General features: G+C 41.4%; 1 protein-coding gene across 1 annotated transcript; it reads left to right on the top strand.

Moving 5' to 3' along the window:
• The first annotated feature begins 6,482 nt into the window (after positions 1-6,482).
• LOC131008077 (uncharacterized) lies at positions 6,483-7,412 on the top strand. Its single transcript, XM_057934977.1, has 2 exons — positions 6,483-6,812; positions 6,921-7,412. Exons 1-2 carry the CDS (start codon positions 6,483-6,485, stop codon positions 7,410-7,412), a joined length of 822 nt encoding a protein of 273 aa, XP_057790960.1.
• Positions 7,413-21,388: the final 13,976 nt, after the last annotated feature.

Genomic DNA, 21,388 nt, shown 5'->3' with positions numbered 1-21,388 from the left:
ATAAGGTATGGAGACATGTGCTGCACACTCCCCTATCCCCTCTTGAGCTTGCTGCACCTTTTCTTTTCCCACGCCTATGCAGCAGGCTGCCATGCCCAAGTACACCTAAATATGTCAATCAGCCACCCTAGAATGTACCTCCTCCCATGTATACAAGCTCCCAGCCAAACCACCTCGTCATTCAAAACAGCCAACATTGTTGCATTCTCTTCATTCTTCATTTGAGGACTGCACAAGGAGAAGTGAGCCTTTAATTCATCCTACCAAGTATTCTCAAGGTAAGCTTGTCTTCAATGCTCCACCTTCTTCCCTTATTCCACCTGCATTAATGCAAGAACAACTTTATTATTTCAGTTCGATCTGCTGCTTCATTTAATCCAACCACAACAGCCAACAAACACCAAAGCAAGCATCATTCAAGGTATTTATACTACCTCAGTTATCCAATCGAGTTCGCATTCATACCAACGAGCATAATCATGTTTTACCACTACATCAAACAGTCCATGTTATGTATAGCAATAGAAAGACTTATGTGTATACTGCCACTGCACTCTAGAACACAAACCATGAGGACCTCACACATAGCACATGAATGAACGAACAAGGATAGCGATAGCATGCTCACTGACAGAGTGTTAAACCCTGATTCTTTCTTACTCATAGAAGCTTAAGCTTATCGATACTCAGACATGGTAGGAAGAAGACGAGTCAAGGATATAACTTAGCTTTAGGAAGAAGGGACGCGGCCTGTTCAGGCTGATCAAGAGACGACGAGCAGCAGCGACTCGGTGCTCGGCGGTGGGTTCAGGCGAGAAGCTCGCCTTGTTGCTCCACGACCTGTTCAGTTGGGCCGAGAGACGAACGAGACGACGCGATGATGGAGCTCTCACCGGCTTCGGAACTCGGAGAAGAACTGGAAACGGCGAACACCCGACTGTTCGCCGGCCTCTCTACAGCAGCAGCGTTCGGTGCTTGGCAGCAGAAGTCGGTCTTGGGCGAGGCAAGCGGCAGCCGACGACGGTGGTGGCTGTCGGAACTCTGCAACAGCAGCCGGCGGACTCCTCAACGAACAGCAGCAGTCAGCGGACTCCTCGACGAACAGCAACAGCCGCGACTCCTCGACGAACAGCAGCAGTCAGCGGACTCCTCGACGAACAGCAGCAGTCATCGGACTCCTCGACGAACAGCAGCAGTCGGCGGCCAACTCCAGAACAGCAACAGTCGACGGCGATGGACTGGGCGATGGCGGAGCTGATGAGGAACCCGCGAGCAGTTGTCTACGACATGTTCTCCGCTGGCACAGAGACGTCTTCGACGGCGTGCTTCATGTGGAGGAAGAGAGAGGCGACGAATAGAGAAGGGAAGAGAGGAAGAAAAATCGAGAGGTATAGAGAGAGAGATGGCAGCGTTTCTTTCTTGATTGGGAGAGAGAGAGCCGAACGCTGTTGTGAGAAGAGAGAGATGTTGCTGCAACTTTTTCTTGGTTTGAGAGAGAGTGCGGTTTGATTATAAAAAAAAAGGGGAGGTGGAATGTTTTGCCTTTAATAAAGATATAGATAGAGATATATATTAAATGTGTGTGTGCGTGTCTTTTGATATATGTGTGTGCATGTGTTTGTTGTGAAAAGAGAGAGAGAGATGAAAAAGTGTGTGTGCATGTGTTTTGATAAAAAGTGTGTGTGCGTGTGTTTTGTGAAAAGAGAGAGAGAGATGAAAAAGTGTGTGTGCATGTGTTTTGATAAAAAGTGTGTGTGCGTGTGTTTTGTGGTTAGAAGAGAGAGAGAGATTAAAAAGTGTGTGTGAGTGTGTTTTGATAAAAGAGAGAAAGAGATGTCGGTAGAGAGAGTGAAAGAGGCGTAAATTTGGAAAAAAAAGGAGAGGGTTTTGGACCGGGTTTGGGCCGGTTTGGGCCGGGTTTGGGCGAATTTTTGGGCCCTCTTATTGGGCCTAGTTCATTTTATTTGTTGGGCCAGAGATTAATTCATTTTGGGCTTCCCATGGGCTTCTATTAATTTTCTTATGGGCTTCAAATCCATATAATTGGGCACCTATTATTTATTTATTTATTTAGGCCCAATAAGAATTATTATTTTAGGCCTCATTATTAATCCTAATTATATTTAATTAGTGATTAATTTTAAGACTTACTAATTATTAATTAGTAAGTGAAATAGATTATTTTTAGATGAGTAGATTATTAAATATTAATAATCCGACCTCATAAGACGAGCTTTATTTCCTTAAATAGGATTAGCATCTCATAATATTATTAAAGGAATATGAGTCACGCATAATCATTTCACGCATCCTCATTTATTGAGATTTTTCGAGAATTAGAATCTTATTTTATTTTCTCGGATTAAAGGTCAAGCACCAGAGTTAGAGCTAAACCGTGAGTCTGCTATTCAGGTGGGCTTTCTTACGTATAAACTGAAACCATATAGTAGAATTGTTAAGACTTTATGCTTATGAATTTTGAATGATATTGTCAATGCCTAAATGCTTTATGTTTTGTTATTAATTGCCTATCTGATGTTAATCGAATTCGGATTCTGGATGGGACCGCAAATCCCTTCGGAATTAGTGTACACCTTGTGATCGTGAGTCATCTAGCGGGTTGGCCGATCATAGTGTCCGTAGAGGGAGGCCTCCCTCTCGGCACGAGTTACTGATATGGTGATTAATGATATTAAAATGCCTGCGCGGGTTATTGATGAAAGAAATGATATTATTTTTGGTAAATACGAGTCTTTAAAGGAAAACCCTCGTATCTTACTACTGTTGAAAGGCTTGACAATAAAATATTCTGCATGTATGTAAATTTCGGCAAGTGTCCACTAAGTACTTTCGTACTTAGCCCTGTATGTATTTATAAATGTGCAGGTTGAGCTGTGATCGAGGATGTAGTGTGCAAGCGGAGCTTTTGTCGATCTAGGATGAGTACCTCAGAGTAGAGTATATGTCTTCATACATATACTCAAAATGTTATTCCGCTGCGAACACTGATTTCGTTATGATATTATGTTATTTGTCAAACAATATGTATTATTTAACAATGTTCTCAAACTCATTGAGCACCCTTTTTTCTGGATATTATTATGTACGGTCCCCTGGTGGCCTTCTTGATATCTAGATATTTCGATTGATTTCCTTATACAAGTCGAGTCATTAAGAGACTGAATATACCCCTTTCTAAATCCCGCTCCTAAATTCCCTCCCTTAGTCGCGGTTTCCCCGGATTTGCTATCCTTAGCAAGTGCGGTCGTGACAGTCCATGTCGTACCGAAGAAGTCAGGGATACAGGTTGTAGAGAATGATCAAGGCGAGCTTGTGCCTACCCGTTTGCAAACTGGATGGAGAGTTTGCATTGATTACAGGAAGCTGAATGATGCAACCAGGAAGGACCACTTCCCACTGCCCTTTATCGACCAAATGTTGGAAAGGTTGGCCGGTAACGCCTATTACTGTTTTCTGGACGGGTACTCCGGATACATGCAAATTTTTGTGGCACATGAAGATCAGGAGAAAACCACTTTCACCTGCGTATTTGGGACATTTGCATACCGGAGAATGCCGTTCGGGCTCTGCAACGCACCGGGAACTTTTCAACGGTGTATGATGAGCATTTTCTTCGACCTATTGGAAAATTGCATTGAAGTATTCATGGATGACTTCACCGTGTATGGTAGCTCTTTCGACACATGTTTAAAACACCTAGAACTCGTCTTGAAAAGATGTGTGGAGAAGAGCTTGGTCCTCAATTATGAAAAATGCCATTTTATGGTGAGAGAAGGAATAGTGCTCGGGCACGTGATTTCAGAAAGGGGAATTGAAGTGGACAAGGCGAAAGTTGATTCCATCGCCAAATTACCCTACCCGTCAACCGTAAAGCACATACGGGCATTCCTCAGCCATGCAGGCTTCTACCGGCGATTTATCAAGGACTTCGCCAAGATTGCCCAGCCCATGACCAGACTTCTCCAACAAGACGTGCCGTTTGAGTTTGATGATGAGTGTAAGGAGGCCTTCACGATTCTGAGAAGCAAGCTGGTGTCGGCCCCCATTATTCAACCTCCAGTATGGGATTTACCGTTCGAGATCATGTGTGATGCCAGCAACCACGCCGTTGGAGCAGTACTGGGACAGAAGAAAGGCAAGGAGAGTTGCGTGATCTACTACGCATCCAAAACACTGAACCCAGCACAGTGCAGCTATACAACTACGGAGAAAGAACTCCTGGCGGTGGTATTTGCCATAGAGAAGTTTCGTTCCTACCTTTTGGGAACGAAGGCGGTGGTCTACACGGATCATGCCGCGTTGAAGTACTTGATGGCCAAGAAGGAATCCAAACCTCGACTCATCAGGTGGATTTTGCTACTACAAGAGTTCAATATAGAGATAAGGGACAAGAAAGGAGCTGCAAACCTCGTGGCAGACCATTTGAGCAGGTTGCAACTGGAGGAGGATGACGGTATGCCCATTACCGATACGTTTCCAGACGAAAAACTTTATTCCATGAGCATCCTGGAGGATGAAGAAGAACTACATGCTCTAACCAAGCAGGAGCCCTGGTATGCGGATATAGCTAACTATCTGATTACCAAAGAGTTGCCGTCAGGATTGACAAGGTTCGAACAACGGAAGTTACTTGCGCAAGCACGCTACTATTACTGGGAGGACCCATATCTCTGGAAGATTGGAGCAGATCAAGTCATACGAAGATGCATACCTGAGGATGAGCATGCCCGAATCATGGACATGTGTCATGGAACGGCAAATAGCGGACACTTTGGAGGAAAGCGCACGGCCCACAGAATTTTGGAGAGTGGCTTCTACTGGCCCACCATATTTGCGGACACAAGAAAATGGGTACAGAGCTGCCCGAAGTGCCAGATGACTGGAGGTATTACCGCAAAGGATGAAATGCCACAAGTTCCAATCATGCCGGTCGAAGTTTTCGACGTATGGGGGATTGACTTTATGGGTCCCTTCCCAAAGTCAAAGAACTACGAATACATTCTGGTGGCAGTGGACTACGTATCAAAGTGGGTTGAAGCCAAGGCAACCGCAAGCAATGATGCCCATACCGTGGCAGGTTTCCTGAAGGAGCAAGTGTTCGGGAGATACGGTGTACCAAAAATTCTAATCAGTGACCAAGGTTCGCACTTCTGTAATGCCATTATCAGATCACTAACCAAGAAGATGGGGGTGACACACAAGGTCACCACTGCATATCACCCCCAAGCAAATGGGCAGGCCGAGATTTCCAATAGGGAAATCAAGAGCATCCTGGAAAAGGTGGTGCATCCCAATCGTAAAGACTGGAGTGACCACTTGGGAGATGCGTTATGGGCATACAGAACTGCTTTTAAGACACCCATTGGAATGTCCCCGTTCCGCCTACTTTATGGAAAAAGATGTCATTTACCCGTGGAAATCGAGCATAAGGCGTACTGGGCAATCAAGCAGATCAACCTCAGTATGACCCTAGCTGGAGAAACAAGGAAGCTGCAACTGAGTGAGTTAGAGGAACTGCGGTTGGAGGCTTACGACAATGCGGTACTCTATAAGGAACGAACCAAAAGGGTCCATGATGCCAAGATCAGGAAGAAAGAGTTCGTGGTGGGACAAAAGGTCCTACTTTTCAACTCACGCTTCAAGATGATGGCTGGGAAACTTCGATCAAAGTGGTCAGGACCATTCGTGATCAAAGAAATCTTTTCAAACGGAAGCATTGAAGTGTATGATCACAATGGAGTTGATACGTTCGTGGTAAATGGGCACCGCCTTAAGCCCTATCACGAGCTTGCTGAAATAGAGAAGGAGAAAGAGGAATGTTACCTTCTCGACCCTGAGTACGAGTGAAGAGTGAAGGGAGGTCGAGCTCAAGACGGAAAACAAGAGCGCTTGCTGGGAGGCAACCCAGTGTGGTTACTTCGGTATGGTCTATACCGAGTTTTCTTTTCTTTTCTTTTAAGTTGTTTTGTTTTGTGTTTGGATGCACTAACTTGCAGGGAAATCGGGCCGAGATAATTTGGAAGAGGCCCAGAGGTTGATCCGAGCCCACTTTGCGTTGCAAAGTGTGTAGGTGGAGAGCTAGGGATTGGAACGGTCTGGGAAAGGGCTTACGCAGAGAAATGACGCAAGCGTGTCAGGGGGCAGGCGGCGAAGTGACTGCAACCCTTCGGTTTCCGCAGAAAATTTGAATTTCAAATTTTGGCCATGATTTTTATTTCCTTAAAATTTCTTTTTCTGCCATAACCGTCACACTTACCATATTCAAAGCCTTAACCCACGATTCTCTTCTCCACAAACCCTAACCTCCGAAAACTGCTACACCACGATCACCACTCACCTCAAACCCTAAATTTCCATAACTGCCGATCACCTTTCTTAAAGACCAACCTCGCCTCCGGAAATCCCACAAAATCCAAAACTTCCGCACAAATCCTAAATCTTCTTGAGCTCTGCAAATCACAATGGCAAAGACCAAAGGAGCAGGCTCCGGAAACACCCAACCACCAAAGAAGAAAGGCACCAAACCTCCACCTCCAAAGCGCACCACAAGGCGAAGCGCTTCGGAGGAGACTTCTACCAAAATCACTGAAGATCCTTTGCTGAAAATCCAGCCCGAAGACAGAGGGCGTACCGAAGTCCTTCAACAAGAGGAGCGAGAAGTAGCAAAAACAGCCGCTGAGTCAACTCAACCGGGAGAAGGGGAGCCCGAGCTCACCCCTCTTGTGAAGAAATCGAAGAAGGGTCAGGAGAGCAAAGCAACTCCGGCGCGATCAACTATCGCGCCACCACCTGTTCAAACTCAACCCCAACCACAAATTCTGGAAACCTCCATGCAGGAAGGAAGGACAGCTTCCGAGGATACGGAGGAGAAAGAACAAGAAGAAGCGGAGGAGGAGAAGAGCGAAGAAGAGAAGGTGGATGAGGAGGAGGCTGATGAAGCAGAGGAAGTTGAGGCAATTCGAGAGAAGGAAGTGGAAATCCCAACACCCCAGAGCAAGAGACCTGGAGTAAAGAGAAAGCTAGATGTTGCAAAACCCCCACTACCAGTGAAGGCCAAACCGACGCAGGCAGGCAGTAAGACCCGAATCAGAGCTGCACAGAGCAAGAAGCCACGGAAACCCACTGCAGTCGAAAAGGGGAAGGCCAAGGAGACGGAGGAGCCAATGGAAGTAGATCCAGAGAGAACCGAGACGGTTGAAAGCTCCAACTCAGAGGATGTGATCGCCCCTGCTAAGCCGGTAACGAGCACACTCACCTCAAAATCCAAAGGCGTCAAGCGCAAGGGAATAGTGCGACCCAGCACTACGGAAACGGTCATACCGAGAGACAGTGAGAGGTATGCCAGTCTTAAAAAGCCGGGAGATCACCCCTTGGTATTTTCTGGTGACTGAAATGTTGGAGAATTTCGGAATAAAAGAGCGTGTGGAGGGATATTTCAAGAGCATTGGTTGGGGAAAGATTCTGAAGTGGAATGCGTTGGCATTCAAGAACTTGTCGGAAGAGTTCATGAGCACGGTGGAATTCAAGCCAAAGGGAAACTACTCGATTGAAACACCAGGTACCCTCCGCTTCCAGTTGCGAGGGAAGATGTTCCCTCTGTCCATCAACGACTTGAACATCCACCTGGGGGTAATCGAGGACAAGGAGGTGTATGATGATGAGTACAGGCAAGCCGAGACCATGGCCTCACCAGAGTGGCGCAGTCAGATTGACCAGTACTGGTCCCAACTCTCAACAGGGACCAAGTATGTGAAGAATATTAGCAAATCCAACGAACTCCGCGACCCAGCCTTGCAGATTTGCCATCGTTGGTTGGCCTATAACATCTATGGCCGGATTGAGGGATCCAACGTCGTCACGCAGCAAGAGCTCTTTGTGCTTTGGTGCATGGTGGAGAGAAAGAGGGTGAACTTTGGGTTCACCGCTGCACTACAATTTCAGTATGGGGTAACCCATACCAACAAGTATCTCTCCCTATGCCCACTGGTGACCCTCTTGGCGAAGAAGCTTGCTGGTTTCGACGAGAAAACCCCAGATGAGGCAGCTGTGGCAGAAACTCGACTCTTTGATATCGGGAGGCTGGTGCGGTGGCGGATTGTTGAGATGGATGAAGGAGGAAGCTACCGTTTAGTCCAACCAGAAGGCAGCTCAGTTCGACCTGAACCGAAGGTTGCAAGGGAACAAGGAACTTCTCGCCCACTCAATGGCGAGATTGTCAAACTGACGGACGAACTGAAAGAAATCAAGGACGAGCTGGTGATGCTGGGAGGAGAAGTGGCCACACTGAGGGACACTGTGGAGGAAGGATTCAAAGCGATGGAAGCTTGCTTTAAGGAAATCAAAGAAATGATGGCTGCGGAGGTGAGATCCTCCGACCAAAATGACTAAGTACTTTCCCCTGAACTCGTAGATTAGGATTTATTTTATCTTTTGCTTTTCTTGTTTTAGTGTCGGTTTAATCTGTTTTTGATGTCGAGTCTACTTGCATTGTTTGATGGTGAAAGATTATGCATGCTGATTTCTGTTTTGGTATGATTGGTGGATTGAGTATGAAATGCATGATGGTAGTTGTGAGAATACAGAGAATACCCCACCGGTGAGATCAGGACCAAAATTAAAAAAATGCATGCTTGTGGTGAGAATTTGCTGTGACTAGGGAATCTTGGTTTTGTTTGAGGACTCAATTTTGCTAGTACATGACTTGTGTGATTTGGGCACGATTCTTTGACTTATGGCCCCAGATTTTCTTTGATGACTAGTATGAAAATAATCCCTAGTATGCCAACTTGAGCCGAACTCATTCTTTCTTAAGCTTTGATAATGCTATATCTAGGAGGAAGAATTTATGAAATGAATGAAATGGTGAACAGGGGATTATAAGAAAAGAAAGAAATTTGGGCACAAGAAGAAATTTTGTGACTAAAGATGATTGCCCATAAGAAGAATCAAAAGGGAAATGAACCCCATTGAAAGCGGGGAAATTAAGGGTTGGTTATAGCTGTACTGAATGTGTATGCTGAGTAAGGGTGATACTGAAATTAGCCACTGGACCATATTTTCCCACCTTAGCTCCGTATGCCACATTACAACCCAACAAAGACCCTTTGATAAGTCATACTAGTGTGCTTAATTTGTAGTCTTCGATCAAACTCTTAGAGGAACTAGCACAGCAAATTATGAGTGCAAACACATAGCCCGGTGCTTGAGCGAGAAGAGAGACTACCATCACACTTTATGCATGATCAGTACTCTGGTTTGTGGTTTGACTGAACTGAATGATGCATGTTGGTATGATCTGATCCTGAAATATATGCAAGTTTCGTGTCTCTTAGTTTTATTTCTTTTCTTTCGCCCTTTTCGTCCGTGTCTTCTGTGAATCCACCTACATACTTGAGGGCAAGTATGCTTTAAGTGTGTAGGTGTGATGCGTCTTCGACTTTTGGGCCATTTGGCCCTCTTTTTCTCTTTATTTGTGTCAGTTCAGGTCTGTCCAGGGGGAAAACAAAGTTGTGGAGGAATGAAGATCAGTAGAGCGGAAACGGAAGAAATGCGGTCAGAATGGGCATTACCGAGCCCAGATTGCCAAATCATGTTTGCCAGCATGGAGCTTCGGCCAACAAGTACCTCTCCAATTCAACTTGGGGCATGGGAACCTGGAGCAACCACCTGGTATGAGCCACACCGATAAGAGCAGTCGGTCTGATCGTTACCAGAAGAAGCAGACAGCCAGAGCCATAAAAGAAAGGTCAATCTCGGAGATCTCATGGAACAAGCGGAAGGTTGAAGAAGAGACTAGAAGGACCGAAGGGATGGGAAAGGTTGACTAAGCTTGCAGCTGGACGCCATCTTCAATCAGGATCAATCAAAGATCGAGCTAATTAAGGAAAGAAGATCCCGGCGAAGATTTGGAACCGGCGCAGCTAGGGTTAGGCCTCTACCGTTCGGCAGTATAAAAGGCTAATGTTGTGCAGCGTGAAGAACTTCTTGGCACCCAGAAAACTCTTGCTTTTACTTTCAAGTATTCAATTAAGTTCGCCGTGTGTGGCATCAAAAACACTTACATTTCCGTACTTTAATTTCGTCGTGATTATTACTTTTGGACAAAGTTCGAAGGCTTGAAGCCTAGGTATTATTTTATCTATTTCAGTATTTCATTTCGTTCAATCATGAGTTTAATTCCTTTTGCATCTATGAATTTTATTATGTGTGAGTAGTCCTTTAGGTGAGGTTATAGGGGAGGAAATAATTGTTGTTAACATGTAAACATTCGTGAGGCACTTGCTCTTTCGGTTGAATTTCGTGGTTCCGGAAAGATCTGTTCGATATCATGGGCAGTAGAGACCTAACGGGAGACCCTCGTTCGGTAAACATTGTCCGTGTCAAGCAAAGGCCAGGGTGTACCAGGGCGTGACAACCGGTATACCCAAGACCGAGTAGCTGAGCAGCGTCAACAAAAGGCGTTGTAGATCCGGAAGGTGGGGAAAGGATTGATGGGATACACTGTCCTTCCTCAGTCTTGGGCTTCTCTAGAGAATATCCATCAACTGTGACGAGGCATAAAGCCATGGTTATCAAACGAGGAAAGCAATCTCGGCGCCGTAGCATGTCTATGACTGGTCGGTCGACAAGGCCGGAAATAGTTGAGTCCAGGAGGCATGTGTCACCCTAGTGCTGAGTTGGGGACCTCAGGAGAGAAAGTTGATGAGGGTCATACTTGGTGAGTAACGGGTATGACTACTATCTAAGGAGGAGTGAAGCACTGCCTTGTGACCGGGGATTGTGTGACCTTCGGACCAAGTGACCACAATGAGATCAACCATCCTAAATGTGAAGTACAATTCCTTGAAACGCCCCAATGTCTTTGGGCCACGCCCTGGAATTGCATGGATCATAGACGGATCATCAGTGTGCCTATGACCGAAACGAATGTTAACAACAGTTATGACCTAACCGAATAAACCTCACCCCTTTGTTATTATTGATCTTGTTTATTTCTTGTGCAGTGTATACAGATTGAGAATTGTGACACCTCAGTTTGTCGTAGGAGAACAAAGTGGTTCCTCACTCCCTGTGGGATTCGACCCTACGCTTACCGCTAAGACTAAGTCCTTGTCGTGAGAAGTAGGAGCGTGTATTGTCCGTACTGGGCTTACACAGGTATTTTGTCCGCACCGCACGACGGGTGTGTGCCACCCGGTTGCGCCTGTTCTCCTCTCTCTCTTCATCTAGCTGCCTCTGAAGGTTTGTCACTGCTCGCATAAGAGTTTCAAGATCCATGTTATTATGTTGCTCTGCCATTGCTTGCTTCTTCTTTTCGAGGTTGTCTCTTTTATGTTGCTTTTCAATTTTCAAGTTCAAAGGTACAAGATATTCCTTTCCTTTGGATCTCGTGATCATACACTCCTGAGACAACAAACAAAAATCAGAAACAGAAATTAAAAACTAAAATAAAATAAAATAAAAACTTATAACGCCTGAAATAATGCTTAAGTCTAGTCAGAAATATTAAAGTAAATTCTAAATACTCCCCGGCAACGGTGCCAAAAAGTTGATCGCTAATTTCTTAGCAACAAAAATTGCAACTAAACAGTATAATTGTAGCACAAAAACAGCAAGCAGAGTATCGTATCCACAGGGACTATTATAACGAATCACCTTAAGTAATCCTAAATAAACTCTAGTAATATTCAGGCAATCTCAAATAAGAATGAAGAAGATAACTTAAATCAAAACAAATAAAATAAGATAGAAAACTCAAATAATTAAAGACTCTGACCCTAGGAATGTACTTTTACTAATCAATTATATGCATTTAATCTATTGATTCAATTACCAATTTAATCCAACCCTGATGAGAGATCACATAACTTTTCACAAGCTTCTCTAACGAACACCTATGAAAGTAGATTAATTTACCCTCCTTCACATTCAAGACTCCAAGGAATAAATTAACTCACAAGCGTACACAAAGAATAGCTCCCTATAGTTTCACCTATCCCATTCAAGTGTCAAGGCTACTACTATAACATGCATTCCTGAATCGGCTGAACAATTATCGCATTCAAGACTCAAACTGAACAGCTAGACATGTAAATTATTGGCCAAATAATTCACAAGAAATTAAGCACCAGGAATCATGAATCACAAGTTGGAAGGCAAATTGATATCAATAAATCATACACACATATTTAATCAGCTATGTACAAACCCTAGGTTCGGATTAAAGAACTAGCCAGACATCACAAAAGAAAACATAAACATAATAAATAAGAAAGCAATTGTAAAAACTAAATTATATAAAACCGAAAGTAGAACGATTGTAGCAGCTTGAATCTTCAATCTTGTGGAAATCCAATCCAAGCAGTAAATACTGGAAAGAAATAAATTCTAAAGCTATGAAATTGAAAAATAAAAGTTGGAAACTGAAAAAGGAACCCAAAATAGGTCAAAAGAAGACCTATTATATTGTGTCAGGGTAAAATACAGTGTTTGGAACCCAGAAAAACTCTAAAAATCGGAAAATCTCGCAAAACCGCCCAATTCGGCGGTCGCCGAGTTGACCGCCGTTTTTGTGCTGAAAAACGACCAAATTCGGTGCCCGCCGAATTTAGAACTCGCAGTGCAAAACTGAAACAGAGATTTCAGCGACCAACTCGGCGGTCGCCGTTTAGGTCGCCGAATTTCTTCTTCAAAATGCCCATTTTCGGCGGTCAAAGTCGTTGACCGCCGTTTTTGACTGCTGCGCGCGGTGTTTTTGTTTTGGCCATAATTGTCTTGTCCGAACTCCGATTTGTAATCCGTTTGCGCTCACGAACTCGTATCAAGACGATCTACAACTTCTATTTCAGAACATGTTTCCAAATTTGAACTCAATAAACGTGAAATTTCCTTCAAAGTTCGAGTAAGAATCATGTTTCACAAGATAAAGCAATTTAAGCATAAAACAACTATCAAACACTCAATTTCCTATAAAATTATCATCATATGAACATTAAAAACCATGGAAACATTAGTGTTATCAGGTATGAGGGGTGATGGTGATATTTTTGAAATTTCAAAGCTGAAATTTTTGAAATTTCAAAGCTAAAATTTCAAAAGCTAAAATTCAGCTGAAATTTCTGACGGTGAGTATGAGGGGTGGCGGAGGCAGTGCAGCGCCGCGTTGCCAGGGGGATCTGGGTTGCAGCTTGGGTTGGGGCTTGGTCGTGTAGGGCAGGGGATGTGGCGGTGCAACGTCGATGGAAACGTTGGGGGCGGCGGAGTTGACGGAAACGTTGGAAGCATTTGTATGCTTGAGAAGAAGAAAGGGAGAGGAGATTGAGGGGGCGAGCCTGAGAAGAAGGGTGATGGGTGGCGGGTGGGGGAGGGGTTGCGTGTTTTATAAAAAGTGGGGGATGTTAGGAAGGACACGTTGATAGCTGATAGGTTTTTTTTCTTTTTTCTTTTTTTCTTAAATTAAGGTCAAAAAGGTAATTTGTTAATTTAATTATTATTTTTTTGGACAATTTGTTAATTTAATCTTAAGTTATATATTATCTATCAAATAAAAATATTAGCTATCTCAAGGATTATATCTTACTATCAAACACCTATAAAATATTAACAATCTCACCCAATCCATATTATTTAGTGGTAATACATAGTAGTAACATATTTGGTAAAAGAAATAAGTTAAATATCATCATCCATAAAAATATAAGTTTAGTAGCATATTTTGAGTGAAAGGACTTGAATACCCTTATGACTAGTCAAAAAGTGTTGATGTTGACATCTAATATATTTATATGTTCAATAAAAGTCAAAAAACTGACGCCTACATACATTGCTGCTTACAATTTACATGAGAATTTCATACTTATGATTTTATGTGGGTTTGAGAAACCCACTTATTATCTTTGAAAGAAATCGTGATTTATAAACATTTATACAAAGGTGCTGGTGACTTTAGAAGTTAGGCAAATGTATTAATGGTGTGTGGGATTGGCTACAGACTTTGCACAATTTAAGGAAACTTTAAACCTTAAATTCTTCTATCTAACATCCGTACAAAAGGTTGTTGGGTAGTGAATGAAGGAGAGAATAAGTGTGTACCAACCAAATTAGTTAATTCATTAGACATTTGAACAAGAAACAAGAAAATCCTCTCAACATACTGCACGACTCGTGCACGGTTACTCCAAATGCAAAAAAAAAGTACCCCGAAGCCTTATATTACATAAGGTATGTGAAATATATATATATTTTTTAAATTTTGACAGTACACTACTACTGTTCTTCTATACACGGTTGCGCACAGTTGCATTTATATATGTTGAATAAATGTGAAATTTTTCCAGGAAGATTATAATAGCATTTATAACTAACCTAGATAACTAGAAAATTTAAAATAGAACCGTGCATGAAACCGTGCACTACAACCTACACCGAAGCGTGCACGATCGTGCACGATTGTGCACGGTTTCATTCTTTTTGATTATGTGTTGTTTATTTCGTTTTTTATGTTACTAATATGACTTATTGGATAAAACCAACATTAGTATTCTTCTGTGCACGGTTAGGGTTTTTGTGTACATGATACTACCGTCTACACAAAAGGTGTACACGGTTTGTTTAAAATTGATTATGTAACACCCCAAACGTTTAGATTTATAATATAAGTTGAATTTCTAGTATTTTTCTTTTATAGTTTATTTTATTGCATGATACATATAGATATGCACCATTAATTTTACCTAGATTATTATTATTATTATTATTATTATTATTATTATTATTATTATTATTATTATTATTATTATTATTATTATTATTATTATTATTATTATTTGAGCTGAAGGAGGAGGAGCAGTTGGTTTGGGGCGTCGTTTCAACCCTTTTTCAGTTTTTGGGTGAGCTCAAAACTGGGGTTCAAACGGTCGGGCTTCTTTGGCAGCTCGGTGGTAAGAATGTTTTCTTATCGACTTCGAGATTTCGGGACAGCATGCATTGGTCGTTGAAGCGCTGGTCCCCGCTTGTGGCTGAGGCCACTTTATGGCTTTCTAGTGCGCTTTTGCCGGAGAGCTGTGCTGCTGCCATCTTCTCGGCAGCTATGGGAGCTGAACGTGAGCAAGGCTCGGCTTCCGTTCCTTTGATGAGCAACACTGCTCGTGTGTTTTCGCCAATGGATCCTGTGGGTGAGCTCTTGCTCGGGAGGGTGGGGAACTCTCCACGCATGTCTTCAGGCTTGCTTAAGGTGAGTAAGAGATCTTTGGCGACGGCGTATAACCGGCCAAACTTCTCTACTTACTGGGGTTGGTTTGGGATGTGGGCGATGACGTCTTACCGGCCCATGTTCTATTTCTTTGTTGCTTGTTGGGTTTGCTTGGTGAAAGCGTTTCTCAGGATGTCATTTTTTTCCTTTTTCTTTTTGTTTGACTTTGGCGACGGCGTCTTACCGGCCATCGTCTTTTCCGGGTTTTTGTCTTTTTGTTTTGGTTTTGACCAGCTAGAGCCGGGATAGTTTTGGGATGATGGTTAGGCCGGAGTTCCAGAAACTTTCCTTTCCGCTCTTCTGGTCCTGTTTGTTCGTCTTAGACGAGTACTCTTTTCTCTTTTCTGGTTTTTCCCATTGGGTTTTTCATGAAAAGGTTTTAATGAGACTCGGCCCTTAGTCTGCTTTCGTGTGCTTTCAAGGGTTTTTAGGTTTTTCTTTTCCTTTTAATAAAATCGCAATTTAATAATTATTATTATTATTTGATTCCTATTAAAATTAGAACTCTTTTACCATCTTTATTCTTTATCCTAGTAGGAGAGATACATAAAATATAATTTTTATATTTATCAAAAGCTCTTTAGAAACTAGTATAAATATAAGATCTATTTTCAAACCCTAAAACACACACACAAACCTTGAGCATCAAAGTAGAGTATATATATTTTTCGGTCTTCAGAGAATTATTCTTGAAATCTTCATCCTCTAACACTGACCACCGATCTAGTATGACTTTTATTTATAAGTATTATTTTTCTTTTTGTAGTTAGAGTATTAGGGGTTGTACGAAAATCAAATTCAAAATAGAACTTTGTCCAATTCCTTTCACCAAATTAGTGGTGCACAAATTTTTAGTTAAATGAATTGATCACCTTAGTTACTTTACTAGGTTATATTATTTCGAGAAAATCTTCCTAATTGTTAGAATAGTTAATTTAATTACTAATCAAATTTTTTGTGGATATTTTGAATCCTCCGTTTTCTTAAGTGCAATTTAGATTTTTTTAAATTTACAATCTCGGTCAGAACTACTTTTTCTGGTAATTGGATTATTTCTTAAACCTCTATAAAGATTTGCTCTAGGATTCAAGTAGATTAATAAATGTAACACCCCGTACTTTTCCTTATGTTGGGAGATAGTGTTTTAACACTATTGAGAATACTGAGATGTCGAGATGCGAGATTATTTTCTTTTATGACTAGATAAGACAAATTTTCTATTAAATAGAGTTATGAGTGGACAAACCAATGATGGAGTTAGAGTGATGAGATTTGAGAAACGAGTCGAGTTAGAGATGCTGATTGAATTGAGTTGAGATTTTATTTTACTTCCGACTACCGGGAATAGAATTATCGGATACCGAATTATCAGAGATTGACTGTCCTATTAAGAAAATAGAAATAATGAGTTTGACATAGAGTCGAGGAAGAGAGGGAGAGAACCCTTGATGATATAACACCCCGTATTTTGGTTACCTTGAAATAGCATCGAAATACTATTGAGAACCTTGAGAGTTAAAGACTAGCTTACAAAAATCGAGAGGAAGTTATCGATGGATGGTAATATGAGTAAAATAGAGATGTTGATAGAATTGAGAATGATGTTAGAGTTGAGATAGAGATGTAAATTGATTTTTGAGTTGAGATGAAAGGCGAGAGATAGAGTCGAGGTAGTGATTGAGAGTCACTATAAAGAGGATTAAGCTAGAGTGACGATTAGATTAATGACGAGTGATGATCTGTAGATTAACGTGACAACTTTGTGAGCTATTTGATTGACGTTGTGTGATTTACTTGATACGTGTGCACTTATATTTGAGTCATTGCGATTTTTGAATAATAGCATATATGATTTTTACCACCACACATTCCTACACTCACTCCCATTATTTTAATCTTTCTCACATGTGGGATTTGACAAGTGGCCAAGTGGGGAGACAAAGTACTATTTGGGCATTAAATGCGTTTAGCTTAGAGAGTAAGATTGGAGATTTAAAACAAAAGACCTTTTCTCTCTCTTTCCGTCACTCTCATTTTCGGCCCTTCACCTTCTTCTCTCTCCCTCATGCCATTCTCTCTCTCCTCCATTGGAGACTAAGCTCAAGCTTCTCAAGTCATAACTGTGGTGGAATCCTCCGCTAAATCTAGCCCTTAAACACTTTCTACTCTTGATTCAAGAAGATTAGTGGAGTTTAAAACTTGAAGAATAGAGAGAAGACTTCCTTTTTCTTGAAACTACTTGAGTAAGTGTTTCAATCTTTTGGATCTAGACTTTATTATGAGATATATGTGTATAGAAGGATGATTGAAGCATGAGAAACTCCCCCTCCACCTTTTTCTTCTTCATTTTCGAAAAATTAGGGTTCATGCCCTTTAAAAATATTTCTGGTTCTTTTCTAAAATTGGGGTGAGAAATATGTTATCTGTGATTATTTGAGGTGATTAAGGTGTGTTTTGTAAAGCTTAGTCTTGAGACATGATTTTTACAAAATTCAGTTTGATATATAAATTTGGAAAATCCTTGAGGTTATGTCTTGAATGATGATTTGATGATGAGCATGAATATATGAAAGGATTAACGTGATGTTTGATGAATGTAATGTTTAAATGAGTTTTTGAGTTGGCTATGATGTTGAGTGATAGTATTTTTTTGATGTTTGGAAGTGTTTGATGAACTTTGGGAATGAAAAAGTTGATGAATTTTCGAGTTTGCTCTTGTCCGCACTGTTCTGTCTTGAGTCTTGCTCTACTCAGCCGAGAATTCATTCCTCTGACGAGTGATTCCTCTGACTATTGATTCCTCTGACGAGTGATTCCTCTGATATATTGATTCCTTTGACAATTGATTCCTCTGACTAGTGATTTCTCTGCTTTGATATGTTGATTTCTCTGGCTTTCCATTTCTCTGCCCTGACCCGAGAAGTCATTCCTCTGCTATGACAGAGAGTTCGTCATTCCTCTGGCATGACAGAGAGTTCGTCATTCCTCTGGTATGACAGAGAGTTCGTCATTCCTCTGGCATGACAGAGAGTTCGTCATTCCTCTGGTATGACGGAGAGTTCGTCATTCCTCTGCTATGACAGAGAGTTCATTTCTCTGCTCTGACGTGAATTTTTCTCTGTTCTGGCGAGCATTCCTCTGCTCTGGCGAGTATTTCTTCTCTGCTCTGCCGAGCTAGTCTGCTCTGCTCTGCTGATTTTTTCCACTCTAACCACCGAGCATTTCTCTGCTCTGGTCACCGAGTCAAACTTATGTTTGTTCGTTTGTGATTTGTGTATGTGTGAGTTGTATGCTTATGTGTTTGTACATGCCTATGTGCTTGTTTGCTATGAGTATGGTCCGAGTTGAGAGTTAAATCGAGAGTAGGACGTGTGAATCCTTAGAAGTTGAGTATACCTATGGATTTAGTTTTATTGGGTAAATAGACGTTGAGTGAGAAGTTATTGTTGAGACGAGATTGAATTTTAGTAATGAGTTCTAACTAAGGTTTATTTTATCACATGAACTTTCGTGATGATGTTGATGAATTATGAAGACCCGAGCGAGACGAAGAAGTAAGTCACCTATTCCTATCCGAGCTTAAGCGAAGGACTATAGGTGGGCAATATTTTGAGTATACGTTTATCGTATGAGCTTTCTAAAATGATTGATGATGATATTGATGAGTTTATCAAATATTGAGTTAAATGATGTTCAAGAACTGTTTGACTTGCCAATTTTTGATGTTGAGCTTGTATGTTACCCTCTACTGATGAGACGAATTCGGTCCTGCCACAAGCAGGATTTTGTGCACAGAGGTGACTGTGAGCCGTCTTCGGGTCGGCCGGTCACGGTACTTGAGAGGGAGGCCTACTTCTCAGTACCTTTGATAATGATGAGTTGTAGATGTGGTACATACATGTTAAGATCTTTGATTGCAGTCGTTTCTTTATGATGTTATGATTATTAAAACCGCATGCACAGATTCATTTATGCTAACTTATTTATGTGTATTGCTGAGATGTGGCAAGTTCCAAACATATAGCTCTAAGAGCGCCTTTCATATTTTTCGGCGTTTGCCCACTGAGTATTATATATACTCACGCCCTGCATATATTTCTAAATGTGCAGGCTAAGCATTGGAGCGAGATTGGACTGGTGCTGGTGGGGATTGTTTCATTGATGAAGTTTCTTTGTTGTTTTCCTTTGATGTTAGAGTCTTAAGGATGATGTACTTTGCTTTCCTTCTGATATTGATAAAACCTTAGTGAGATGATACCTTATTCCTTTCTAATCAAGTAATATACTCGCGGTTATATGTCTTCATACATATAATTGATACGCCTTTTGCTGTGATACTCTTGATATTATGCTTCCTTATGAAAAATAAGCTGTACCTACTTTGCTTTTCTTCTTGAAATTTCTGATATTCAAGAAGTTATAACGATGTTGACGTATATACCCTTGAGCCGAATTATAATGCTTTGCCTTAGTATGTTTTGATGTGAGCTTCCGCCCGATGTTCAGTTTAGTTTTATTGTTCTTTATTCATTTATATTAGTCGTATCGATACTCGTACCCCGCTATCACTAGCGTTGGGAATCGGGCTGCGACAATAAATTAGGTGAAAGGTTTGTAAAATTGTTAATTTCGAATTATTCCTAGTTCATTGTTTCGGCTCTTATTTTCCTTTATTTGAATTATTTATGTGATTAGGTGCGGCGCAATTAAGACCTTCATTCCGGATTTTAGTTAATTGCCTTCGACTTTAAGGTGAGGGATTATATCCTTGTTGTTATATTCATGTATGTTTGAATGTGCTTTTAGTTCATGTTTGATTGTGCTTGCTCAGATACATGTCTAGATACATGTTCAGAATATCATGTTCAAGTACATGATCAGAAACGCAGAATATCATGTTCAAGTACATGATCAGAAATTCAGAAACACTCAGAATTCAGTATACGTGTATGACAATGTGAATCATTTGCATGTTTAAGCGTATGTGAATATGTGCATGTTTCCTCACTGAGTATATTTTCAATATGCTCACCCCTTATCTTTTCAGTTTTGCAGTTTTGGAGTCAAGGTGGTCATGGAAGTCGAGAATGACTAGAGATTTAGTATTTCCATAGAAATTTAAGTTGAACATGTCACTTTCTTTTAGTTTATCTTTTTCTTCCATGTTACTACTTTGATTTCAAATTAGTTTAAATTTTTGAAAGTCAAGAAATTTTATTTTTTTAACTATTAGTTCTTCAAGTTTTTAGTTTGAAAAGTTTAAGAAAATTGGGGTGTTACAGATTGTTATGTTATTTCTAGCAATTCGGTATATATTTTGTATGATTTTATGTACACGGTTTTGTATTTAGCGTATTTGATTGCGTATTTTTGTCATTTTGAAGCAGATGTCGTTTCAAGCGGTAGTTATACGGCATAGTGGTCAGTGGGACAGAGCCGAGTATGTAGGCAGCGATGAGGTTGTCGTATACATTTCAAAGGAAGATCTTTGTCATTCGAGGTTGATGCGGGAGCTGCACGAGCAATTAAACGATGATGGTCGATCCACTTATATGCTTTTCTACACATCGACCACCGATGAAGGGAAAAAAATAAAAATAGCTTTGAAGGCTGATTCAGATTTGAACCGTCTGATCTCCGAGCAACAAAGGTATCCCATCGTGTACATGATTGAGAAGGGCAAACAATCTGCAGCTACGGTTCCTCAGAATTAGGAGCGGGGATATTATAAGTCACAGCGGTCTACTGTGTTGCCTACCGAGATGGATGCTGAAAGAAGTATATCGACACACGATGATCGTAGGGACGAAGAGTCGTTGCAGGAAGAGGAGTCCGACTCCTTGGGTGAGGAAGAAGAGGAGAGATGATGCAGGGATATATTTTATTCAGTCACGACTGGACATGAAGCTTAGACACAAACGGGGCATCAGAACTTCACTCGGATCATCATCCCGATGTCGAGCCTCGCAGCAGAGTTGAGCAAGCGGGGCCTGAGCCACGTCATTGGGAGATTCCAGTCCTCGATTTTGATGTTGCACCGATATTAGATCAGGAAGAACCTAATGTACTGGAGGGCGGGATATTATCAGTGGGGGCTCTATTTCGGATGAAGGATGA

The sequence above is a fragment of the Salvia miltiorrhiza genome, chromosome 2 (assembly GCF_028751815.1).
Source record: "Salvia miltiorrhiza cultivar Shanhuang (shh) chromosome 2, IMPLAD_Smil_shh, whole genome shotgun sequence".
NCBI lineage: Eukaryota > Viridiplantae > Streptophyta > Magnoliopsida > Lamiales > Lamiaceae > Salvia > Salvia miltiorrhiza.
This window is presented reverse-complemented; position numbering and strand designations above follow the sequence as displayed.